General features: G+C 35.5%; 1 protein-coding gene across 1 annotated transcript in view; it reads left to right on the top strand.

Annotated features, from left to right (window-relative positions):
• Nucleotides 1-27,711, top strand: part of ITGA1 (integrin subunit alpha 1) — a 78,191-nt gene that overhangs the window by 41,254 nt on the left and 9,226 nt on the right. The window contains exons 8-25 of the mRNA XM_032206115.1: nt 1,733-1,883; nt 3,668-3,833; nt 8,769-8,842; nt 10,395-10,539; nt 11,760-11,902; nt 13,246-13,389; nt 14,846-15,100; nt 15,514-15,644; nt 18,272-18,435; nt 18,628-18,764; nt 19,974-20,084; nt 20,651-20,736; nt 20,942-21,077; nt 21,968-22,048; nt 23,956-24,032; nt 24,897-24,986; nt 26,181-26,283; nt 27,225-27,338. Of these exons, the coding sequence (XP_032062006.1) occupies nt 1,733-1,883; nt 3,668-3,833; nt 8,769-8,842; nt 10,395-10,539; nt 11,760-11,902; nt 13,246-13,389; nt 14,846-15,100; nt 15,514-15,644; nt 18,272-18,435; nt 18,628-18,764; nt 19,974-20,084; nt 20,651-20,736; nt 20,942-21,077; nt 21,968-22,048; nt 23,956-24,032; nt 24,897-24,986; nt 26,181-26,283; nt 27,225-27,338 (2,308 nt within the window). The remainder of the gene's footprint in view (nt 1-1,732; nt 1,884-3,667; nt 3,834-8,768; nt 8,843-10,394; nt 10,540-11,759; nt 11,903-13,245; nt 13,390-14,845; nt 15,101-15,513; nt 15,645-18,271; nt 18,436-18,627; nt 18,765-19,973; nt 20,085-20,650; nt 20,737-20,941; nt 21,078-21,967; nt 22,049-23,955; nt 24,033-24,896; nt 24,987-26,180; nt 26,284-27,224; nt 27,339-27,711) is intronic.

The following is a 27,711-nucleotide window of genomic DNA, read 5'->3' on the forward strand; positions in this document are numbered from 1 at the left end:
CAGGTTGGTGTTATCAGCAAACTTGCTGAGGGTGCACTCAATCCCACTGTCCATGTCACCAGCAAAGATATCAAATAATATCATTCCCAATACAGACCCAACGCCTGTATTGGATCTGTTGTATCAGCATTGTTACTTAGAATTACTTCTTTTAAGAGAAAAATAGAATCTGACTCTTTCAGAATAGACAGTAAATGCAAAATCAAACTCCCATATGAACGAAGCAAGTGGTTATCCATTTCCACTCCTAGCCCATCAGACCTGGTTATGACCAGGTCATCAGATCTGAAAGACAAGAAAACAAAATACAATTAGAATAGAAGACATTGAGAGACATTCTGAAAACATACAATGTTGTTCTGGTTCTTCACTTACTCAGATCATTACTGACCAAACAGTAGAAACTACTTGCTCAAATAGGCAAAATTTGCCATTAGTTTGCTGTCCATTTCAAGAAAAGTGTTTCCTCAGAGACAGTTTTGGCACAACAGTTTACCTAAGAGTGGACCTCATAGATATACACAAATATAGTAATGATATGCATTGCTAAACCTTTCATATCTTTTCTCTCTTCTACATTTTTTCCTGGCTTGGCAGCATAACTTTATTCAATAAATGAATGCATTCTCCCTTTCCAAACAACTATCTAATTGAAATGTGCATCATCTTCCTGGTGAACTATTTGATTATCTGAATGAAGCTCTGTGGATACCATGTTAAAGTTAACAAAATTGTTACATCTTCATAAGTTAGATAAATTCTTAGATACAAGTAGAGGCTCGAGGGAGTCTGAATAAGTTCATGAAAGCAGAACCAGTTGAGGATTACCAAATATGCAGAAACCGCATGTGGTTCAGAACGTCCCTGGGTACCACAAACCGTTGCACGCTTATATATACGGAAGTATCAGCAATGCTTCCTCAGTTCTTGCAGTCTTCCTACACATCTACTTAAGGCCATTGTCAGAGGTGGATCTTAGCTTTTACCCATGTAGCCAGTATTAGATAGAGTTCTGTGGTATTTCTCTAAAAAGAGGAAGCTTTACTTCCTTCCGTCTTCTCCAGAACCCTAACTCAGCCTCTCCTTTCCTGGTCACATGCAGAACCAAGCCATGCCCAGCCTGCATGAGCAGCTCCCCAGAATGTCAGTGTCCTTTTCCCCACCTACATCTGTGGAATCAAAGGGTCACCCCTACCTACCATCACTCACTTGCAGATGACTTCTGACACATCTGCAATACCCAGTTTTGCTGTAAATGTGTAGAGGTGCTGGTAACTGAATAAATACTTTGACTACTAGAAGTGCTGCTGTAGAGTGGAAATAAATTTTTTTTAGCATGTGGATTTTGGGGGAGGGGTGTTGATTGGTGGGGTTTTGTTTGTTTGTTTTTAAGGTAACAAAACAGTTTTAAATGCTGGGAGTTTATTTGGGTAGAAAAAGAATTCTTCACCATTCAGCATTGTTTTCTTCTGTCACAGACTGAATAGATAACTTTACACAGAATAACAAATGAATACACAGAATAACGAATGAATACTTGTGAAATTCTTTGGCTGTAAACTGTCATGCAAATTCCAATTGTTGTTGTTTGTATTTGTTCCTGGTTAATATTAATTTCCTTTTCCTACACCCTCATTAATGTAAAGTATTTTAGCTTAGGGTTGACAATGCAGAAATTGTGTGTGCTAAATGCTGACCTTGCCTTTCTCTAAACCCTTTATGCTCCCTTTAGGGAAGAGGCTTTTACTGAGGCTCATGGTGCACGAAGAGGAGTACAAAAAGTAATGGTTATTGTGACTGATGGGGAATCACATGATAACTACAGATTGAAAGAAGTGATTGATAGTTGTGAAGATGAAAACATTCAAAGATTCGCTATTGCTGTAAGTGAAATGTAATGAGAAGTATTACAAATATTACAAATAACACAAAGTATTTATTACAAATAGTACAAATCTTACAGGCACATTTTGTCTTCCAAATGTCTGTTTAAATGTCTGTTTAAAAAGAATCTTATGAAAAAGAATCTTTATGAAAATATACTAATTTCATAGATAAAAAAGAAAAACTGAAAAAAAAAATGTTTTTTGATATTAAAGCACATCAGAAAGCAATGTATCTTGAGAGTTTTTTGTGAAAATAAAGGATAGAAAGAATTTGAGGAGCGGTATAAAATGTAATCTTTGTAGTTAAGAGGAACAGTGAACAGAGTGGATTAATTCAAATCTGAGCAATTTCTGCAGACACGTCATCCACTTTAAAAGAGAAAAAAACAGTAAACGAGTAAATTATAAATGAATCATGGTGTATTATGGCTGTTCTGTGTGCTGGGATACTAAAGTTGTCATTTTCATATTGAGCAAACTTAGTAGCTGAATGGGAGTATGAACATCATGGAGGTTATCTCATCTGCCGTGACAAGAAAAAATTAATGGTGCATTTGGTGTAAACTATTGTATTTGTACATTGTATACTGGAATAATCTAGTTTTTCTTACTAATATTTAAGGTACATTGGATTGTTTCTTCTCTGTCCCTATCTCTCTTTGTTTTCTAACAAGATCAGCCTATCTTAAAATACCCTCAGGTTTTGAATACAGTTCAATTTCCAGTTCCAAAACTGAATGCAGTAGTATGTTTTTCATTTTCCCTTCATACCTGAAACAATATCTTCCAGAAGTATTGTTACCAGATGATGAAAAAGCTTGCTACTTGCTTAAGTATCACTACAATGAAGTATAGAACCAAGAATTTTTAAAGAAAAACGTTGTCTTTAAAGAAAGTTAGCAAACTGAAGTTGAATCACAAATCAGCAACATTTTCAGTGGTTTCCTTGGTTTCCCTCATAAAGATGGAGAGCATTAAAGAAAAAGTTCTTGCTGAATCTTCCATATTTTTAGCAGTAAAATATTTGCCTAGAACCAAATTTGAATTGCTTTCATGTCCAGCAGTACTAGAACCTGGAAATTTGGTTTTGGTTCCCCTCTCAAAGCAAATAAGCAAGCAGAATGTTTTTTTCCCTTGAAAAATAAACGTTGGTCTGGAAATTGGAAAAATGTGTTTCCTCATTTTAAGGCATTCTGAGTTTTTAGAGTAGTAATATTAAAACTGTGGACTGAAGTCTTGTACCATGATACTGAATGCAAGTGCTGGTGCTGTGTGCATTTACAGGGCAAATTTCCACATAACAAAAAAATATTCTATACCTAAATTAGCATGTCATTAATTACTCATATACTATGTTATGAGGAGAACTAGTGGTACCTATGCTGAAGTCAATGCAATTGTGTATTCTGTTTGGGATGGCTTTTTGTTCGTTTGTTTTCTAAATGAAGCTCTACTTCAACTAATCATTAGAATTTTGTGAAGAAACGAAAAAAGGGCAGTTGAGGATAGCAGACATTACACCACACAGTTACATTGTTCACTACTGTTGTTACTTTCAGGAAAAAACTAAGCCCTCCCTCATACTGTTTTGTTTTTTTTTCAAAAAGAATGGCTTTTAATCAATCAAGACTAGGAATTTGAGGGAGGTTTTAACAGAACAATTAAGGTTAGATGTGATTTTCCAATATTTTCTGACAACCTACCTCAAAGGTATCTTTAAAAATAGGATTTAAAACATACCCTTGACTTCTTTGTTTTTCTTTTTATTTTTTTTTCTTTAGATTCTTGGCAGCTACAGCAGAGGAAATTTAAGTACTGAGAAATTTGTAGAGGAAATAAAATCAATTGCCAGTAAGCCTACCGAAAAGCATTTCTTCAATGTCTCTGATGAATTGGCTCTTCTAACTATTGTTGAAGCACTTGGAGAGAGAATATTTGCCCTGGAAGGTATGACACTATTTGAAATTTTACTTTATGCCTGCATTAAAAATGAAGCAAACACAAGACCACCTGCTTTTATCTTCCTTTCCAATGTATTGTGCTGCATAAAATGCATTATATGTGTATTTTTTCATGCTGATTGTAAAGATCAGTATACATCAAAAATACAGATAATGATGCAAAGATCTGTTCAGATGGGTTCAGATAGGAATATCTGGGATAGATAGGATATCTGTTCAGATAGGAACAGTAACCTAGAAGAGTAAGAAAGGTCACTGTAGACCATTACCACTTTATCACTGGGTGAACGCAAAGGTGCCTCCCATTATGTAAAAGAGCATTGTAAGAACATGTCCTAAACTAACCCACAGTCATATGTTAGTCTGCCTATAACTTTAAGTTCTCTTGACATTTATTAGCTGCAACATGCTACTTTGCTGTACACGTTATCACAGACTTGGTGTATAGAGTTGGCAAGAAATATTTTTTCCTTGGAAATGTTGGTGATGATCAGATTTTAGCAGAGAAAAGTCATCATCTCCTAATGTCTGCTTACATTTTCTATCTAAATTAGGCAACACTGTCCAACTCTGTTTGTTTCAAGCTCAGTACTTGTAACAGAAGACAGTTTATTAGTTATAAGTTATATTGGCCAACACTGAAGGGCTTAGTGTCACACAGATATAACATCCATCTGTTTGGACTTATTTTTTCCAACATCTCAGCTTACAAGTAGCAGGAAAAGTACAGTTTATAGCTGGAACAAAAGATAACGTGGAGTTAAATGTCAAGAAACTAATACAAATATGAGAGTTTATTTTAAAGCTTTTTTAAATTGGCATTATGTTTCTCAGGCATTTAAGTATTTTGTTAGTGTATCATTTAGTGTGAGTAGATACTACTATCTTCAGCTGACTACTACTATTTTTTTCCGTTTAATATATTATCTTTTTTCTTTCCAGACTTTGTTTCATCACTTATAAAAAAAATAAAATTGAGGAGTATTTAATCTCTCTAAAAGTGAAAGTTTACCTTACTGAAGCTTATTGAATTCTTTAAAATTCATAGAATAAGAGCTCTTTGCTAAGTCCCTGCTCAGTAGAAAGAATTCACTTTGAATTACAAAACAGTTGTTCAAACAGAAATTAAATAGTTTTTGCTGATGGAGAATGATTTGTACAATGGGTTCTAACCCTTCCATTGACACTAGTAATTCATTTCTCTAATCATAAGAAAAAAAATTGCAAAAGATTTGAAAACTAAACAAGTTTAGTAGCTTAATAAAATGTCCAAATAAATATAGTTATGTACATGATGATGAATCTGTTTGATTAAATTGCAGAAGTGTTATCTGTTTATATGATAATACATAACTCCTTCAATAATGTGGTACTTCCAGTATATTGCACCTTTTCTAAGTATCACGAAATTCTACAGTACTACTTGAATTCAGCTTTAAGTTCTTGCAAAAGATGCAGAAATAAATATCTACTTCTTGAATATGAATAATTTATATTTAACATAAAATTTTAACATAAACCATTTGGATATTCGTGCCTTGATTCATGCTTTACTTTCAAATTTTATTTTTAGATAGACTCAACGCTATTACAGAATATAAATATCCAAAACAAGCAAACAAAAAATTATGTTCATCTACACAGTGAGAGTTGAGCTAAGTAATTTCAGCACACGCAAATGATTCTTGGTTTCTACATCGAACTAGGACTTCAGTCTGTGCCAAGATTTCTATTTAAGACATTTGTAATTTGAGACAAGAAATTATGCCCTCTCCTACACCTGTGGAAGCTTCAGAAATAGCATAATCTGGTCGCAAGCAAAGTCAGAATGAAAACTGAAATATGGTATTAGCTTTATGGCAAAGCACAGCAAGGCTGAATTGTTCTGATGAATTATATAATCATTAAGGTTGGAAAAGACCTTCAAGATCATCTGATCCAACCATCACCTTACCACTACACCATGTCTCTAAGCACCAGGTCCAACCTTTCCTGGAAGACCCCCAGGGACAGTGATGCCATCACCTCCCTGAACAACCCATTCCAATGCCTGACTGCTCTTTCTGAGAAGAAATGTCTCCTCATTTCCAACCTGAACCTCCCCTGGAGCAACTTGAGGCCATTCCATCTAGTCCTAGTCTGTCTAGTTCTTCTGCTTCCTGTCCCAGACTTCCAGGTTGGGAGGCTGAGTACTCCAAGTATAAGTGGCCTAGCTAGTAAAGACAGATGTAAAAAAGGCATTGAGAATCTCACCCTTTTCCTTATCCTCAGTAGCCATGTTCCCCCCTGTGTCCAGTAAAGGACGGAGATTCTCCTTGGCCCTCCTTTTGCTGTTAATATATTTATAAAAACATTTTTTTTTAACCTGAACCACAGCAGCCAGGTTGAGCTCATACTGGGCTTTGGCCTTCCTGATTTCTTCTCTTCATACACTGGCAACTTCCTTGTACTGTCTCCAAGTTACTTGCCCCTTCTTCCACTGGTCATAAACTCTCTTTTTCTTCCGGTCACTCAGGAAAAGTTCCCTGTTTAGCCATGCTGGTCTTCTTCCCCACCAGCTCATCTTATGGCACACAGGGACAGCCTGCTCCTGCATCTTTCAGACTTCCTTCCTGAGGAGCTCCAGCCTTTCTGGACTTCTCTGCCCTTCAGGGCTGACTCCCAAGGGACCCTGCCTACCAGTGTCCTGAACAGTTCAAAGTCTGCCCTCAGGCAAGACTTGTCAGGCAAGACAATGTAGCAGTTTTACTGACCCCCTCCTGACTTCACAAAGAATAGAGAACTCTACAATTTCATGGTCACTCTGCCCAAGACAACTCCCTGCCACCACATCTCCCACCAGTCCTTCTCTGTTCGTGAACAGCAGGTCTAGCAGAGCTCCCCCTCCGGTAGGCTCACTAACCTACTGCTGAGTCAGCAAGCTGTCTTCCATGCACTCCAGGAACCTCCTAGACTGCTTCCTCAGGGCTGTACTGTATTTCCAGAACATGTCCAGAAAGTTAAAGTCCCTAGAGCTAGAGGATGGTGAATAAGTCCATTTCTTTTGACTCTTTATCCATGGTTTCTTGTCCCACACAGCTTTCTTGTGACAAACTAGTTTATTGGATTTGTGCATTATTGAAAGTTAAATTAACCCCATACAATGTTTCTGTAATTTCTGTACAAAATCTCTGTACATAACATCGAGGTCACAGGAAACTTGATTCTTGCAATTCTGTATTTGAATGTGTTTTAAGTCTCCTACTAGTATAATAATACATTTTATTTTGTTTGCCCTATAGATTTCTTGTTTTCTTTTTGGTTTTTGCCTTAAAAAAAATGCAAAGGAAAATTGAGAGTTGAAAAATGAAATCCAACAAAAACCCACATTTGACAGCCAGTCGATTTTTACACATCATCTTTTCCATATGCTTCTGTGTCTCATGGCATGGACTTCTGGATTTAACAGCATTTTTATGTTTCATCCAATCTGTAGGCAGGCACATGTTTTTTCACAAAATATCTTTTGTAGAATGCTTGGCAGTTTGAAACTTAATGGAAAGTTAGACTGGGGGCCATTATCTAAGCGGCGTTCAGAACTGCACATACTGACAATACTGGCATTGTACTCTGCCTGAAACTGTGAGAGTCCTGCCTTTCTCAGCTCATAAAGGAGCATCTTTTATTGCATGATTAATGCTGCCACTGAAAAATATTGTTTATCAGCAAATGGGCAACTTAAGGGTTTTATGCTTAAAAGAAACCATATTTTTTCAGACATAGCAGAGCAGCTATGTTTCACATCTTGTGAAACATGATGGCCTATGTTTGTGTGTCAAACATTTTGTGTTTGAGATCATGTCTGCTTCCCACGGCTGGTCATAAATCCTGACAATTAGCACAGGCATCATGTCCAAGTGAACAACCTCAGTGGTTTAGTTGCCGAGTAGCAGAAGTTCAGTATTGTTTAATGGTCCTGATGCCAGAAATTCATGTAGCCATGGCTTGCCTCAGTTTCAGTCACATTGTTTGAGATTCGCCTCTGCACTCATCTGGTAGAAAATTGTGTACTCTTCCTCTGTAAGTCTCAGAACAGATTTCATAGATCCTATCTGCTGCCTGTTACCATGTCATGCTCTCACAGAGGAATCAATATGCAGAATACAGTTACCTGATCTGTGGTGCTTACAGTGGCAAAATAGTCACTGAGTGTTGCTTTGAAGTAGAGAAGTCAGACTTTTCTCTTCTCTGATATTTCCCATGTAACTGAGAGCAAAGCTTTATGAAGGCCCACCAGAATTTAATAAGTAGCATATGACTACCTGAAAAAGATACTGACAGTAGTACTAAATCACCTGATACCTCTTCTATTCAGAAAAACAGAAAGATTTTCATGTAACTTTCTGGGAAGGATTACAGTTCCCAAGTCCTTCTCTGAGGCTTATGAATCTTGGATGGCTGAGATTTTCCTATGTTGTTTTTAACAAAGGTTCATACAAACATCAAGTGTTTTTCATTTAAAGTTCTACTAGCTGCCTGCAAATTCTTAGTTGCTTGAATACAAGGCCAGGGCTACATGGATGGTGTTTCATTGTTCACTTAGCTCAAGTGGAAAATGGCTTAACCATATTAATCAAACATTCCAAACATATTTACCATCAGCCTGAGGTCAAATCTGGTCAGTTTTAGCCCAGAAATATTTCTTGGAAAAGTTCTGAGACATGATCTTAAAATGGAAACGTTTTCTCCTACTTAATGGTAATATTTAACACAGATCTTAATTTCTGTATTTGTTATCAAAATCTATGGCAAGATATATTAATGATGTTACCTTTTATCATCATTTGAGCATTGTCATTACACTAGTCAGATTTTTTCAGATTAAAACTCATTTATTTTAAAACTTTTTTTTTCTTTTTTTTTTTTTTTTTCTTTTTAATAGCAACAAAAGACCAGCAAGCAGCCTCTTTTGAAATGGAAATGTCTCAAGCTGGTTTCAGTGCTCATTATTCTCAGGTAAACAAGCTGTTTGAAAATAAAAGTACTTTTGCAAAGTAGACTTCTTTTGCTGATGGCATGAATTTGGAACAAGTATTTAGAATTCGTTGTACAGTCCTGTTACTTGTTTGCTGATAGATATTTTGGAGTTTCCTGTAATCTAGCATTTTGTAAAATGTACTTAAAGAATGATTATAAACAATGAATGCATAAGAAAATGAGTACCATCTTCACATGAGCTATAAATTTAACAGTCCCGTAGCATTTTTCTATCAGAGAAATATTCTATAATATGCTAACTATAAAACTGTTCTCTATAAATACTAATATATAAATTGTTTTTGTATTGCATTGGTGAAATGTAGACAAGAAGATATGCATGTAAGGGATTGTGGTGGTTTTACTCTGTACATATATTTTATTTTTGTAATTGTAATGGATATTATCTCCATTACCAGTAACACAACATATTCTTAGTTCTGTTAATACATCGAATACATGAATTCTCAGGGAGTGAACTCATTAAACTGGGTTGCAAAAATCCCTGGGAATATTTATTAGCTGAAAATGACTCCCTGCATCTTTTTTTTTTTTAAATCAATAGTACTCATTATGATGGTAGACTCAGTGTACGCAATTAAAATAGAATCTTATCATAAGATCAAAGGAACCGGGAAGAGTTAAGTTTTAAAGATGTGAAAAAGTAGTAACAATTGAAAAGGCCACGATAGGAAAGTAACTGAACTGAGCAGACTCTGAGCAATCCAAGACAAACTGACATACATAGGAAAACTTTCAGTATGGCTGCATATGGCTCAGCATATCACTGGTAAAACGAATAATAAATGCCCTTCATTGAAATTTAACATACTTACTTGCAGAAATACTCTCCATCCATTTTCACTCTCTGCACTGTAAAATTGTATACTATACTTCAGATGATGTACTATACCTTAGAAACAGGTGTTAGTCAACCCAGGAAAGATTTATAAGGTTATATATTTGGTAGAGCATATGCTTGAAGTTACCAAAGAACTGACCTATAGTCATCAAAACCTCACTAAAGAAGTTGGTCCTCAGACCTTGCTACCTTTACAGCATCTGGTGTCTCTTTTATCCAGAAGACTACATTCATCCCTTCAGGCAAGAAAGGTCAGCAAAGCATTTGTCATTGACAAAAAGCACTTTTCAGATAGTCACAGGCTCAACAGAGAATGGTTTAACTTTCTGAAAGTTTATCTGTGGACTCTATTTAGGTGTGGTATTCTCTGATTACCTTTGCTAAATCTCTTTCATCTCTCTGTGCTGTGTGTCTCGGTGGGCTAAAGTTGTACGAGCTCTGTTTCATGAATAGATACTTTTCCTGAACAGCTCCTGATTTTGTTTTGTTTTCTCTAATTTTGCATTTTTAACAAATACTGAGATTGTGTGGGGCCCATAATCTAGTAAGAAAATCAGGGCTGAATCATGTAAGTATACAGAAAGCATTACCTAAATGTGGGCATCATGATCGATGAATGTCTGAAGAAGATCCACATAAAGAAAAGGCTTTTGTTTTTCTCTGCAAAAGGATTGGATCATGCTTGGGGCAGTCGGAGCATATGACTGGAATGGTACGGTGCTCATGGTGAAGGACAGTGGTATTTCAATACCAACTAATGACACTTTTCGTGACAGATTTTCAGAAAAAAATGAACCTCTTGCAGCCTATCTAGGTAAGAGAATTAGTCCATCTTGTAACATTTATTGATAAATGCTACAAGTGCTCTCTAAAATCTCATTCATAAGGATTCTCTTACAGAGTAAGAGGATTCTCTTACAGAGTAAGAGAATAAGGAAATATTTATATGTGTATATCTAGGAGCCTGAGAGAATGTATAATTTATGGATGTGTCTTTTGTATGATTTTGTTGTGTTGTGTTTGTTTTTTTTTTTTTAAATCACTACTTCTACCATCAAAAAAATAGTCCAAACACTTGCAGCCCTAAGCATATCTAGACTTTTTCCAATAGAGATGTCTAATCTGTTCAGAGATTTCAAAGATTCCCCTAGCACCATTTTCAAATTTTTCTCTGCCTTCATACTTAAAAATTTTGATACAATATCGAATCTAAATCTTATTTGCTTAAAATTAAGCTATCTTCTTACACTTGGTGGACAAGAACAAGAGTTTACCGCCATCCTTTTTATATAATGTTTTACGTATTGGCAAGCTCTTCTTTTCCTCTGAGCCTTTTCAACCAAAAACCATCTCAGTGGCCTTGCTCATTCCTGTCTCTGCTTGCTCTCTGTTACCTCCTCTCATGTAATACATATCTCAATGATGAGGAGTCAACACTAGAATCATGTAATCTTTTTCCCTAAGTACATTTTTCCCTTCTTTACAGACTCTATTAGCTGTTTTTTTTATGTCCAATTTGGTCACTTCAAATTTAGACACTATTCTCCACAATACTTGCAACCCTACTGCAATTTTTATTTATCTGCAAATTTTATAAGTCTTTTTCTGCTCAAGTTGTTTTATTGTTGTTAATATTCAACAGAGCTAGGTTCAAAATGCCTCCAGAATCACACCATCAGTTTGGCAGTGAGCCAGTGACAACTGTTCTTTTCACCCAGCTATTCACCTGTTATTTAGTCTGTGCCATCATTTTCTTACAACTATGTAACAATAGCAAAGCGAACATTATAAAAAATTATTCAGTTTAGACTCACCAGCCTGTGAACAGGTTTAATGACACACTGGTGCTCATGACTGTGAACCTGTAGGCAAATACACATCCAGTGTATTTTCTTTTACTCTGCTATTGTTCTCTAGCACAATTAAGTGTAAATATCTGTTTGCAGAATCTTGCCTTAAAAAGGTTCTGAATCACAGCAGTTATTCCTGATGCATTCGGTATGTACTACATCTTGAATTCTTTCTGCTTCCTAGGCTATACTGTGAATTCAGCATTGACACCTGGAGGTGTGCTGTATATAACCGGACAGCCACGATACAATCACACTGGCCAAGTTATCATTTATAAAATGGAGGGAAAAGAGGTGCAAGTACTTCAGAGGTTAAAAGGAGAACAAGTAAGTATGCATTCATGATTTACATGTGAGAGGAATATGGCATGAGACATAGAAATAGTGATTTAAATGACAAAACTCTGTATCAAAAAAAAGCAAATAAAACTGTAAGTTGTAATCAGAAAGGTTACAAGATCAGAACTAAAAGTTAGGTGAATGCTGTGGTGTAACATGTAATAGAAAGTAGGCTTGTGTGCTTGTTAGAGAACACTGGAAATCTTCTCTATTTGGGGTAAGTCTTCACAGATGTCAAAGTGGTTGTAGCCATCTCTGCACTGGCAATTTTCTGTCTGCTGCATGAAAAGGGTACACTGTTGGCAAGAAACAGGTGTGATAAGCAGGGTTCTGTGAGTGGGCATCATCTGGAATACCATAAAATATTGAACAGCTGCTCATTACATTCAGTAGCAGCTGCTCCTGAAGGAAAAGACTATCAAGTAACTACATAATAAAAGGTGATAGTACAATACAATGCACAAACAAGTTGAAAAAGACCTTCCTACTCCAGTCTCTTCAGGCTGCAGTACAAGCTTCGTTCAGAACAACTCAGGTTACCTAATACTCATCTTCAGTAGCTGGTGTTTGCAGCTCGGCTAATCAATCTTGGACACTTTTAGAGTCAATGAAGGAAAGAAGGCATTTTTGAGGTTTGAGTGATTTGTCCTACCTGAAGCATTTTCTGTTGAATAAGATGCATCCAGCACTAGAAAGGACTGCTTTTCTTGTTAAGTGTAAAGGAAATCAAGGGTGTCTAGCTTAGCTGTAAAATAAATGTCAGATGAATTACACAGCTTGTGCGTAAACTATGAGTGAATCTAGCTCTTTGTGTAAATCTTGTTCCTCTTTATTCAGTAGCAACCTGGGAATTTTGGATAGTGCCTGTACTAGCTAAGAACTTTTATTTATCTTCCTACCTTTTTCCCCTCATGAGCCTATGACCATTGATTTTTCTCTTTCTATTTATTACTGTTGGGACTAACTGCCCCAAGACACATCTATTAAAGTGCTGTCTCATCTGAGAGGTTCCAATCTCCTTAGCAGATAAGAGGCCCCTTTTGTACTTTTCAAATCCAACAAAGTTGGAAATTGGATGGACCACCCTTAAATAAATAAATAAATAAATAAATAAATAAATGTCTTACAATGAACCCTAAAGCAGAAATAAGCTTCAAAAACATGCTGACCAGAAGGATCTTCTAGGTAGCAAAGAAAACTTCTGCATAATAGTAGTATTTGTCATTGTTGTAATCAACTGTAAAACAGTTGTAAAACAGGTCTTTCAGTAAGGAGTTGTTGCATCATGCTACTGACTCTGCATCTGATTTATACCTTCTATTTTTCTGCAGATTGGCTCATACTTTGGGGGTGTTATTACCACAGTTGACATCAACAGGGACTCTTTCACAGACCTTCTTCTTGTTGGAGCTCCTATGTATATGGGAACTGAAAAAGAGGAGCAGGGGAAAGTGTATGTGTACGCTCTGAACAAGGTAAGGATAATGTTTATTGAACAGAAACAGAATGTGCTCCCTTCTTTCTTCATATCCTTATTTTAATGTAATATGATAATTTGAGTTGGAGATGATCAGTTGAAAACAGAGAAACATTTTTTTTGACAACTGAGAGTATGACACAGTATACTTTTTGAAAACTTTCTTCTCACCTTTTTTCTAATGGAGTATTTTATACAGATAAGCACTATATCCTCTAAAGTGCAATACGGAATTTTTGTAACATTATAATTTCCATAATACGGAAAAATTGTAACATTAATTTTCTATCATATTTTCTTCCTGCTGTCGCATACTAGAGAATAGTGGGGGGACTCATCTATCTTAAAACTATGTGTTTCAATGTTCTTATGATTAAATTACCAACCCAGAAATAAACCCCATACATTCAAGAGCTTTTAAGTATGTCACAGATAGATTAAGCAGTACATCAGATACAGTTGATTTTCTTAATTTGATAAATCCCTCCATCCCAATGTCTGTATATACTTTTTCTTTTTTTCATCTTTTTTCTTTTCTTTTGGTCCAGCATCATTGTATATTGTTATAACAGTTATCAAAGTAGGTCCTAAAAACAATGATCTCCTAACATACTATGGCAGGAAAAGGGTCTGAAGAGGCTGGATCTGTGTGACAAGGAACTCTTCCAGTTTCTACATGCATGTTGCTAACAACAAATTGATGGTGGGTGAATAGATTTGGCAAGAAAACAAGAATTCAGTGTCCTCTAATAATGCAAGGGTTTGAAATTTGTTTTTCCTGTTACTATTTTTATCCATCTCCAAAAAAAAAGGAGGTGCAGCAACTGCTTGCTGCTACTACTCTCTAATATGTAGCTCCTGGGGAATCTCTTGGAAAGATGGGTTACATGTCATACTATTTGTGTGGTTCTGGTTTAAGATTCATGCACACTAGACACAGGTCACCAGAAGAGTACATACGTGAGCATGCAGTATGTGCGTGCTGAAGATAGAATTCAGTCTATGTAAGACAAATCCTTTGTTCTGGAATAGCAGTATTGCCATCTGTAATTCATCAGAAACTTGGCTTACTTCTCAAATTAAAGACTGCCTTTGGAAGAAATCTTTATGCTATCTTAAAAATGAAGTAGTTTACTTATAATAACATCCAAATATTGTTATAAAACTATGCTTTTCCTGTAAACACATAACTTTTGCATAAGAACAAGCATAACATATATTTGAGGATCTAGACGGAGAAAGAGAGGGAGTGAGGGTATTTCACAAACACTGCTTAAAAATAGCATAGTTATAGGATCAGTTTCTGCAGTGCTCTCATTCATTATGAATAGGATGTAATTGTTTTATTTCTCACTAGTTTGTCTTCTGTACAAGAGCTCTTAAAAACCTGCATAGCTCTGGAAAACCTGCATAGCTCATGGAAATCCACAAACTCTAAATCTTTTCCTTCACAGACAAAGTTTGAATATCAGATGAGTCTTGAACCTGTAAAGCAAACATGCTGTTCGCCGTTAAAACACGACACCTGCAAAGTTCTTAAAAATGAGCCTTGTGGTGCACGCTTTGGGACTGCGATTGCTGCAGTGAAGGACCTCAACCTTGATGGATATAATGATATTGTAATAGGATCTCCTTTAGAGGATGATCATCGGGGAGCTGTTTATATTTATCATGGCCGTGGCAACACAATCAATAAAAAATATACACAGGTATGAAGTAAAACTTTACAGGTCAACAAGTGCTATAATATGCAGCATAATTCCATTTCTGCATGTCTTTGCAATGCAGAATCAAATTATGACTTCACCTGTCATAAGAGCTTCTGTTTTAAAATGTTCCATACTTTTAAAAAGTCTGATTTAACCAAATTTGACTATAGTATTGCTAGAAAATATATTTGCATGTCTTTGTTAGAAACCTTCTGAAATATTCTGTATTCTTTAATTCTGAAAATGGATAGTGTGTTTTTAAGTGTTACCATGGTAACCTTTTTAGGAGTATTGTAAAGAAAATTTAAAAGATTTAAAGTTTAAAAGCCATCCAACTGCCAACAAATGCATCTTGGATATTCTTATAAAATGCATCAGTATGCACTGAATAAGCCTCCTAATGCTTTTCACAGCGTATTGCATCAGGTGGAGATGGGGAGACGGTTAAATTTTTTGGCCAGTCTGTGCATGGAGAAATGGATTTGAACAATGATGGGCTGATTGATGTCACTATTGGAGGCCTTGGTGGGGCTGCCCTCTTCTGGTAAGGATGCTCACAGCAGCTGTCAGGCTAGAAAATAATTTGTCTTGTGGTATCTATGTAGCTTACATGCACTACAGCTTCAACTATTGTGAGAATACAAGTTTCAACAAGTTTCATCTCATACTTTGGTTATAAATCTTCATAGTTTCATGTCTCTCTGGAGGAAATATAAAAGTTTATAGATAGTAGTAATAAATATAGGAATGTTTTAGAAACCTTGTTAGCCAAGTATGAAGACCCTGTCCTGCTACATCATATTCAAAATAGAAACTGATTCCACTCATGGCAATAAGTAAAATTAAATAATAATTTAAAAAAAAAAGAAAAAGAAAAAAGAAAAAAAATCTCTTTTATACACTATATTGTATATTGTTTTATTACCAGTATGATGGACAGCTTCAAATGTAAAGCGTTCATTGAGAAAACTCATTTGACATACTCACCTTTTAGCAAAAATGGAAACAAAGTTAGGACATAAAACAATTCAGCTAAAAACTTGAGAGTTTTAGAGAATTTCTCTCATTTCACAGCTTACAGAGGACTCCTTAGCAAAGTCATTTTTCTGATTTTGTTTTACTGACTTCTAGCTCTTACAGCCTAACATAGAAGAATGTCACAGAAACTATTAATAATCTTTAAATACATTCTGTTGTGCTGTGTTACACTCCTTTCCTCCTTTACCTTTTTGCCTGTTGCATTGTCTTGCCCAGATGTTCTGCAAAATTAGTAGGGCGCCTCTCAGTATAGAAGAGAATGCATCAAAGTCTTTGTAGGATCAGGATCTGAAACTGTACAATGATTAGGAAGGAAACTCAGTATTACTAACTTCAGCATTTGAAGAGTTATGGGAAACATTTCCCCAGGAAAAAAAAAAAAAAAAAATCAGAAGCTGGACTGTGATCTCATAATATTTCCTGATTTATATTTTCTGTTCTTAATTTTGGTGATATTATAAAGCTTTTACTTAGGATAATGACAGTTAAGTTCTCTTTGTATGTTTATAAAAGCTGGGAATCCTTTGTAACCCATCTCTTCTTTGGTACACAAAATGCCCAATATTCACATTAAAGACTTTAAAAATTTGTCCAGGGAGAACTTATTTTCTGTAAGTTTGTTGCCATTTGTTTCAATGGATATCTGATCTTTTTTAAATCTTGGTATTAGCAAAAGAATCTTTCTCACTTCAAACTTGGCCTATAACGCTTACAGTAGCTTTTGGTTCTCTATATTATTATAATTTATTGGTCTGTTAGCATTGGATTGAATTCACAAGTTTGCATGTGAGCATCAAAAGTCTCTGTTCCAAAGATATAAATTCTTTAAAATATGTTTCTGATGAGCAAGGATGCCACAGAAATCCCTCTTTTTCTCGGTGAGTTGTAGAGTCCAGGGTGCTTAAAAGCTCCATGGTCAGGTCAGCAGGGCTTAGCAAGACATTAAGCTATCTAACCATAGTAAGTATGAGGTAAAATAATTTTGATTAAAATTCTTTGATACAAGCTTAAATTAATTTCTGTTGCTTCATATTTGCCATTGGCCGTAGGCATTTTTCTTTATACAGAGAAGTTTGGCTTTCTCTTTGACCCAGACCAGTGCTGGCTAAGCAGTCCCACTGCTTTCTGCTCTCCTTCCAAATGTTTGTGCAGCCGTGCAATGAGATAGCCCAGGATCTCATCTAACGGGTGCAAAGGTCACCCATCCCCTCCCACCCTTTATTTTCCTTATTTGTTTCTTTAACTTTGACCTGTTCCTCAGCCTTTGATGCAGCTGCATCAAAGGTTTTGCCATTTAAAGTGACCCAGGAAGAGGAAAAGCTGAGCCCTTCCAGCAAGAGATGACCATGAGAAGTAAGAGTAAGGGCGTAAGGGCCCATAAGGGCAAAAGTGAGGATTGTCCATGCTGCTCAAGCACTGCTGTTCCCAGGGCCTGCATTCTGCTGGCTGGTGGCCACAGCTCCTGACTTTTCCCTCCCAGCAGCCCAATACCATACACCTGCCCCTGTCCCTACATTTTCTGGGAGCGGGACTCATCTGCTCTTTCACTGTCATGTTTAGATCACACATCTGAAGAAAGCTATTCTGCCAGCTACATTTTTTCCTAATTTAGTACACTGACATACTTGAGGCTGGTGTCTTCAGGCCAAAAAGGAACTGGCTCAAAGCAAAGGTAGAGGTGTTGCAGGGGATGGGGGTAAAGGGGAGTTAAAGGTGCAGCAAATTCCTCAGCCCATTTATCAACACACACCCTAACATGACACTCTACCGTCTAGCTCTTGTGTAATAACTTGTTCATCTGTCATTGCACTTGAGAATGGGTATGGGTCTTCAGTCTCTTTTGAAAAGAGTGTTGCTTAAATGATTTTAAAATCTTTCCTTTCATCTGTTATGTATTCTGAAACACATAGAGCACTCAGTAGAAGCCCTTTGACCACTTTCTCCTTAATGTATTATTTACTGGTACTATGTAGAGAGTGTATAGTTAATTAATTGTTTAGATTGTGATATATGTGTATTTTAATGTTCAATGTTGCAAATTTTATTAGTTCATTAATATAAGTTTTAAAAGTTGCTGCTATTATTTTCAAGGTGCTTTGTCTCTTTTTTTTGTGTATGTGTGTGTTTGTTAAGGTCTCGTGATGTGGCTGAAGTAAATGTTTCCATGCAGTTTATACCCAAAAGCATCAATATCCAACAGCAAAACTGTCAGATAAATAAAAGAAAAACAATATGTATAAATGCCACAATTTGTTTTAAGACCAGACTAAAATCAAAGGAAGATATATTTGAATCAAGTAAGTAGACAAGCACTGAGTTACGGAATCTTTCCATTATAAAGCTACTATGCTCACATTAATTTATTTCCCACAAAATGGAATGCAACTCTCTTTTAAATTTACTATTCAAAGCATATTTATGATACTGGGAAATAAAGAATGTGTAGAGGTAAAATTTTGCTGAATATTAATTCTCAACTTCCTTTGCAGATCTGCAGTATTGGATTGTTCTTGACTCACAAAGACAAATATCTCGAAGCTTGTTCACAGAAACCCATGAGAGGAAAATGCAAAAAAATATAACTGTCAAAGGGTCAGAATGTATTAAACATAACTTCTACATGTTGGCAAGTAAATCATTTAAAGTGGCTATATTTTTCTCAAGTTGATATTGTAATGATCCAAATGTATTCAGTTAATTGCAAAAAAAAAAATCAGCATCCAAAATTAATCTTAAAAGTATGCATAAAATGCATTTACTATTTATATATTTATTCTTTATATACATATATATATGTATATATGTATTTATATACATATAAATACATATTTATAATATATATAACATTTATTATAAATATATAATTATATAATATATAATATATTTATAATAAATATATATTATAAGATATAAATATATATGTATTTATATATATGTATACGTATATATACATATGTATGTGTATATGTATGTATATATGTATAAATATATATATAAATTTATATATATGTATATAAATAAATGAACTATTTATTTTTGTATGTGGTCTATTTAACTTTGTCTCTGTTATGGGTATGTCTTAAGAAAAAGCAAAACATATTTAGTTGAATTAAGCAACTTAAACTTGTTAATAGTTCAGGTGCTTTCAAAACTCTGCAGGAGTATGTGGGCTAGAATTTTAATATGCATATTGCTGCTATTTATTCTAATAAAAAAGTAATCAAAAACTCCTAAATTAAGTATGTCATAGGGAATACTAATTCACTGTAAAGGTAGAAATGTAATTAGCAAATATGGATATGAAATTGCTCAGATTGTAACTAATACACAGAGTGAATAGAGGTGTATATTATAAGCTCCCCCGATTTAAAACATGTACCAACTTCACAGTTGTATCATAATTCAAAACTAATGATAAATGATGGCTAGCATTTTCTTGAATATGCAGTATGTTTCCTAGCAGCAGGTCCCAGTTTGACTTCACATAACGTGATATGACTGCTGTTTGTCTTACTGATTTTTTAAACACAACTAAAAAGGAAAGTGTACAAGTTGACATTTCTGACATATTCTTTAATGCAACCGTTTTGGAAATGCTCTGGCTATGTGACATTTTTACGACAAGCTGAGATACACAAAAACATTAGTAGGTATTTATAAGGATTGGCTTGTACATTAAATGTGTTGCGAATATTCAAATGCTTCTCTAGCAAGTATGAAGTGTGACTGAAAAATATTTTACCTTAGCATTTGGTTTGCTTTTTTATCTTCCTTTACTGGCTTAGATGTTAATGTGAATGTTCATAACAGCAATTTTGTTTTCTTTATGTTCTAGGATAAACCTGATTTTCAGGACTCTGTAAAGGTTTTGCTGGAGTTCAATTTTTCTGATCCAGAGAGTGGACCTGTTCTTGACAGCGATCTGCCAAATTCAATATCTGAATATGTAAGTCAGCAAGATTCTGTATTAATAAGCAGAATATTTAAAATAAAATTAATAGCCCATACAAGACCTGAAAGTATTGTCCACAAATTGACTAAAGAGGGAGGGTTGTTAAGCCTGTCCAGAAGATGTTTACTCTAAATGAGTCTTCAGGAGTGAATGAGCTTTGGAACCAGCCTGTGGTTTTATAGCTGTCCAGAGTTAACTGAAGATAGAAGAGTACAAGCAATTTTATTGTCTTTTTTTTGTCTTTTTTTTTTTTTCTTTTTTTTTTCTTTTTTTAACATAGATTGAGCAGGGGAATATTAGTCACATATTTTGATGGTGCTTGGCATCATTGATGCTTTTAGTATTGTTTCTTCTTCTAACCTGGATGAATCACTTAAAACAGAATAAGTAGGAAAGTTGTGTTTTACCTGCACGTTTTACAGGATATTGGCATGTTGAACTGATTAACTTCTTTGACTGTCAGACAGAAGACCTAATATAAAATTAGATAAGGAAATAAAATGCAAGTATATAATTTTAATAATATAATAAAATTGAGAATAAAAATACTATTGTTGCAGATTCCTTTCACAAAAGATTGTGGAGCCAAAAATAAATGCATTTCAGATCTTGTTCTGAATGTAAAAGCAAGCATAGCTGGAGACAGGTAACTACACTGGGTTTATTGTATTGCTTGATATTTGTACAAAATTTGTATGTCAATTATAATATCTTTAGTCTGGTAAAATAAAGTTGTGGTATCATTTTCAAATCAGAAACAATAAGAGTCTGGACACTGAAAGATGTTCCTTTCTATTTTTAAGAACATATCCGAAATTTAACATGTCTAACAATCATACATTATTTTACAGCTCTTCTCCATTCATTGTAAAGTCACGCAATGATAAGTTCACCATCCAGCTCTCCATCAAGAATAAAAAAGACAGTGCCTATAATACCAGAGCTTTGGTCCAGTATTCTCCAAATATTATTTTTGCTGGCATTGAGGTAGGAATTTTACACATTTCTCATAACTTATTGCTAGGGAGATCTGAGGAATTCTTTGTATCAAGACTTCATTTCACTGTTCTGACACCATCTCAGTTGATTGTAACAGATTCATTTAGAGTGCTATCCTTGCTTACATCTCTAAAAGAATGCATTTATTTTGACCTGACTATGGCATAAACCTCTGTTAATGACTGACACATTTCACAATGCCACTTAGACAGTAAGTGGCTGCATATCAGATGAACGTTAGAATCATGAATCATCTCTACATCTCTCTCTAGATCCAGGAATGCCTCATTATTCATCAGAATGGCTCCTGTGCCTCCAGAATTCTCCTTTTGCACTGTCTTGGTAGGGAGGCATAATTACTGCCTGCCTTATCACAGCTTCAGATAGCATCTTCAAGCTATCTGCTTCTGCATTCCTCAGTAGAAGCTATGAATTCACCATAGCTCAGGTGGAAATCATTTGAGAGGTTTGTTTTCAGTCAGCAATCCAGATGTTGCACACTGAGAGAAGGCAGCTGACAGCTGAATGACGTTTTTATTGCTAAGTTCAGAATACATTTACAAAATTATGTGTAAAATCTGTGTACTTATATCCGTGTTGATCTATTAGACCCCATGACTAATTTGGGTAATGTCCAGCTTTTATATAATAAGTACTAAAGTTCAATAATGGAAAATAATTGATGCAGATGTTCCTTTATGGAAATTGTTTTGCAGAACTTGTCCTCCTGATTCTGTCACAACTCAATTAAGGCTTTGACTCTGATGATATTTTAATAATGAAAAATGACAATGCTATATATGTTTTATAGCCCCTTGATGCTTAGTCAAAATTTAGGAGTTTGCACATGGTTATAATTTCACTTTCTTGTTTTTTAGGATATACAGAAAGATAGTTGTGAATCTAATCACAACATCACCTGTAAAGTGGGATATCCATTTCTAAAAACTGCAGAAGAGGTAAAAATTTCTCCCACATGCACAATTTCCTTGCTTCATGTTATTCTAAATACAGGCCAGTTGCTATCACTTCTGAATTTCTTTTGTCTTGCATTCACCCAAACACCTGTCTATGCACATTTCCTAAGCTGTCTTCAACATGAATTTCTCTGATAACACTGTTCTCTGTGGCAAAATCAGAAGGCAGAGATGCATAGCAAGTACACTGAGTCAGACATGAAAATATCTTTGGTACCTATACAGGCAGCTGTGGCATGTGAGGAGGTAAAAAGTGCATACTGCCATGAATGACACTAACAGAAGGCAAGAGCACACCTAGCTAGAAGGATCTGTCTCCAAATGCATAGGATATTGTTTTGGATGTGTTATAGAAAATATACTAAGACAACAGACACTGTGACTTTCCACAGATTTGAGCCTGTGACTTCAGTAATTTCATATAAAAAATGTAACCAGCTGTTTGAAAAGAGAGTAAGCTGGCATGTGGAGATGCTAACCTGGATCTGCCAAAGCTAAGCATCAAGGTTTCACCCCCGCTCAGTGGAGACCGAGAGGCTTTTCCAGCAAGCGGTCCACTTATAATCAAGTACCAGTTTGAATCTCTCTAGTGATGAGTCTGTATCTTCAGCTAGGAAAGAGAAGGAGTTTTAGCTGAACTTAGCCTTTTAAAATATACATCTAAGCCTCACTGAAGTAGTCTAATATTGATCTGAGAAATACCATATTGCAAGAAAGCAAGACAAACTCTTTCCTGTTAGTTTCTCGTCTGTTCCCCTATCATTATCAGGTCTGTTCTACAGATGCACAACAGAGGGAAGGTCAGGAGTGATGTCCTCTTACATTGCCTCCAAAACACAAGCTGGAACAGGTACATGGAACTTTCAGGAAGTCAATGAGTGGTTATTTTCCTGAAGCCAAATGAGCATACTATCTAAAGCCAGTGCCCACAACACTCCATCACCAGATTTTCTATTTTTTTTCATTTTTTCTTCTTTCTTTGTCAGTATGTGTGTAGCTATAGATCCCTAAATCTATAAATTTCATTCCCTCCTTTACATTTGAAAATTAATCTCCAATTCACTGATCAGCATCCCTAATACATTCCTTTTTAAAGTCTCTTCCTGTCTTTATTTTTAATATGAAGAAATATCTAAGACAATTTTCCCTGTATCACTTTGTAATAAAGATTTGTAACCATTAAAGAAAATAAAAAAGTCTGAGCTCAAAAGTCCTTACTGTGACAAAAAGTAAAACTTCGGTTCTTATAAAAAATTTACCCTATTCAGTGTGACTTGTTTGGGACTTTTCAAATCTTATATGGCACCAAATTGTGTTAGGTTCGCCCTAGATAGAATGAGTGTGGATTTCTTGAGAGACCTAGTACCCGTTTATTTACACTGTAAATTCTGTTCAGAATTCTAGTTGTTTCATTATATATTAGGTGAGTTTCCAGAAGCCTTCTGTAGGCCACTCACCTCCATTGCAACTGCCAGGCTTTGATGCTTTGTTTCTTCCTCAGTGGAGAAAAAAAAGTGTTTCTTCCTCTAATATATCCAATTGATAAATTGCTTGCAGGAGTAATTGTTTTGCATTAAGAAAACAATACATTTTGTATTTCTGATATACTATGTGTTAAGACTTATGAAGGCTTCTCAGCTCTAAAAATTTGATGCTCATGTTTAATGAGTGATAACTTCTTTCTTTCTTTGTTGGACAAATTCAAAAAAGTGGATTCCTTCATAGAAAAGGGTTAAAATATTAATAAGGATTGCATAAATAAAAGTAGCAAAGTTTTCCTCATTTTTCATCAGTCCAAACCTTACTATATTTTTAATTCTTTTTCTGTAAAAAAAAAAAAAAAAAAAAAAAAAGACTTTTTAAAATGTGCAATGTATTTCTCCAAACAGATTTCCTTCAAAATATCATTCCAATTCAACGCATCATATCTTCTGGAAAATGCCACTGTTGATGTATATGCAACAAGGTTAGTTGCAATTGTTGCTTGTTTATCTTCTTATTTTATTTAGGAAACTCTACTCTTTCTGCTTCATGGTAAATCAAGGATGACATGTCTAAACTTAGAAGTGGCTAAACAGTCTGTAGAGCTGGCAGTTTTGCAGATGTACTTTGTCCAGCGAGGACTTAGTGTACTGAACAAATTGCTGCTTGTCTCTAGATCCTGTAAGTCACAAATGAGTCAGAATTCACAGTAGTTTTCTTCTTTTGCAACCTTATTGTATGCTAAGTAAAAAGTTCTAACCCTCAAGGCTGTTGTGGTTTAGCCCTGGCAGACAGCTCAGTGCCACACAGCCACTCTCTCACTCTTCCCAGGTGGGATGGGGCTGAGAATCAGAAAGGTAAGAGTGAGAAAACTCATGGGTTGAAGTAAGGTCAGTTTATGAGGTAAAGCAAAAGCCACACATTCAAGCAAAGCAAAACAAGGAATCCACTGCTTCCTGACAACAGGCCACTTCTTGGAAAGCAGGTCTCAAAATGTGTAATGATTTCTTGGGAAGACAAATGCCATCATTCCCAATGTCCCCCCTTTCTCCATCTTTTCCCCCACCTTTTATTGCTGAGCAGGCCACTACACAGTGTGGGACACCCCTTTGGCCAGTCTGGGTCAGCTGTCCTGGTTCTGTCCCTCCCAACTTCTTGTGCACCCACAGCCTCCTTGCTGGGGTAATAGTAATTAATTGGAAATATGCAGGTATTTTTTAATTAACTGGAAAGATATACTCAGAACTGTAGGTATTTCAATTTCTTCATATCCCTTGCCACCTAGTAATCCCGTCAGATGTGCAGATGAGTATCGAGGTATAAGTTGTATATGTTGTTTTTATTTTAGTGACAGTGAAGAACCACCTGAGACCTTGGGTGACAACAGAGGACAAGTTACAATTCCAGTAAAATATGAAGTAGGATTAATATTTGTAAGGTACATATGCTTCTCTGTACTTCTGCTTGCTAACATAGTAAATGCCAAATGTCCAAAGACAATATAGTATTGCTTTGTTCTTAAGCTGTACTCAGTATCTGCAAGCAACAGCTTCTCATGAATAGGAAGTACAAGCTTCATTGAAAGAGCAGGTATAGGAAAAGATAGGGATAACAATGACTCCGTTTTGCTGCAACTCCTTTTTATCTATTTAAATTCAGTCTGCATCTTGCAAGTACAACAGCAGCTTTTGTTGATTCTTGTACTTTGCCCTATTCATTCAAAGGCATTTCAGGTACATAACAAAGAAAACACTTTCAGCTTTCTGACAGCCACAACTTTGTATTAATGTAATGTTGCATGGTATAGTGTCTGATCCCCAGCTTCGAAAATTAGCCTTAATTTTAGATTCACAGAAAGTTGTTTCTAACAGTTCAGATATAAGCTTTAATGCAAGTCTTATACAGTACTTTCAGAAATAGCTGGAATTCATAGAATCATAGAATCATTAAGCCTGGAAAAGACCTCCAACAGTATCTGGTCTTACCAACGCCCTACCACCAATATCACCCACTAAACCACATCCAAACTTTCCTTGAACACCCACAGGGATGGTGACTCCATCACCTCCCTGGGCAACCCATTCCAATGCCTGACTAGTCTTTCTGAGAAGAAATTTCTTCCAATTTCCAATCTAAACCTCCGCTGGTACAACTTGAGGCCATGTCCTCTAGTCCTGTTGCTAGTTATCTGCAAGAAGAGGCTGACTTCCAGCTCCCTGCAATTTCCTTTCAGGCCATTGTAGAGAGCAATAAGGTCTCGCCAGAGCCTCCTCTTCTCCAGATTAAACTACCCCAGCTAAATTTCATCCCTGTTAAATTCCAGTTAAATTCAGTTAAATTCCATCCCTGAAAAACGTCATAAATACTACCAGTAGAATTACAGGGCATGGTGTGCGTGTGTAAGTTCATTTTGGATGCATTTCAAGTGTTCAGTTCTTAGAATAAGGAACTGCACAGGCAATATTTACTCATTTCCTTGTTTTAATTGAACACAGCATTTGAAATGTACACGATAAAAAGTGAACACTTTTCAGAAAATTAGTAGAAGCAGAAGTGCGCTTAGCAAAAATAATTCACTCACTACAGTTTTTATGAAGTTTTGTTCTTATTGTTTCTGTTTTTAAATCTGCAGTGTTTCCAAAGAACACCATGTTATAATTGCTGCAAATGATACCATCCCTACTGCTATTAACACAACAGAGCAGATTGGGGATGAAGTTACTCTGCATTATAGGGTAAGACACAATTAAAACCATATATTTTTTCATTTAGTTTGAATCAATCAATGTTACTTAAGTAGTTTCATTTTATGCAATATGTTAAACCTTCTACATTGTTTAACAGTTTTTTTCTTGCTTGCTGTAGAATAAAGTGAGTCAGAGGGTCTCAGAGTGGTCCATATCCTGTGGAGTAATTCCAGTGGGTTTTATAGCTGCTGCATATGCTAATAAATGAGAACTTGCCCTACATCCATTACAGTTTAGAACAGATATTTCCAAAATCCGGTCAGCTCTGAAAAAAAGGCATATGGCATACTCCAAGAACACTTTCTTCACAATGGAATGAATACAATCCAAAATCACTTGGGAAAGATAGGTAATGGAGTAGAAGCCCAACCTCAAATTGCAGTAGGACCAAATTTAGTTTAACTGAGGGCACCGTTGTTTCCAAATCCAAAGCTGAACAAGAGTCCCATATACAGAAGACAAAAGTCTCTGAACCAACTTCTATAAAAAATGGGAAAAGCCCATTGTTCTTGCTCTCACTAAGCAGCAAAGGCAAAAATTATTATATTTTTTATCCCACCTACAGTGTTTGACCTGACTACTTCTTTTAGTCTAAAATTTTAAATCCAGTAATCCTGAGGGGTTTTGTGTATGTTTTTTAGATATTGTTCATCTCTTTTCAAAATATGTGTTCTCTGAATACGTAAGAGAGCTGGTTGCAGAGCATACCCTTTATGATCTCATAAGCATAACTTACCTCTGCAAGCAGTTTACCTGAGTGGTAAGAAGGGGGAAAAAGTAAGAGTTCATCATACCACTTTTTTTGTGACAGACTTAAAAATGTTCAACAAAAAAAAGACAGAAAAAAATATAGAGAAGGAAAAAAGGGTAATTAAATAACAATAAAGTAAGGAAAATACTAATCAAAACATTTTTCTTGTTTCTTATAGATTGAAAAAGGTGAACACTTCCCAATGCCAAACCTTACACTGCAAATACTATTTCCCGATGTAACATCTGCTAAGAACACTCTTCTCTACCTTACTGCATTGTCACATTCCCAAGTAAGCTAACAGTTTGTATTTTTATTATTATCGTAACTTTTAAACTTTTTAGTGTAAAGAGCTGCAAACATTTTGGGTTTTGTATTACTTCAAAGTAGTTGTTGCTTGTAGTCTAAAAGGCAAGATGGTGGTGTTTTTAATGTTTGTGGTGTTCACAGGAAGACAGAAATGCAAATTTTCTTAAAAGCAAATTAGCAAGTTTAAAGCAACTTTGAACAATAATTGGAATATAATATTTTTAATATGATACATTGCCATGTTATTAGGAGTCCAGCTTGAGATATGAGGGACAGGACTCTTTTCTGAGCTGCTGATTATCTCCGTTATTAGCAGCGCTTACTGATAATGCTGTAGCCCTGCTATTTGAATCTAG

Source organism: Aythya fuligula, chromosome Z (assembly GCF_009819795.1).
Source record: "Aythya fuligula isolate bAytFul2 chromosome Z, bAytFul2.pri, whole genome shotgun sequence".
In the NCBI taxonomy this organism is placed as follows: domain Eukaryota; kingdom Metazoa; phylum Chordata; class Aves; order Anseriformes; family Anatidae; genus Aythya; species Aythya fuligula.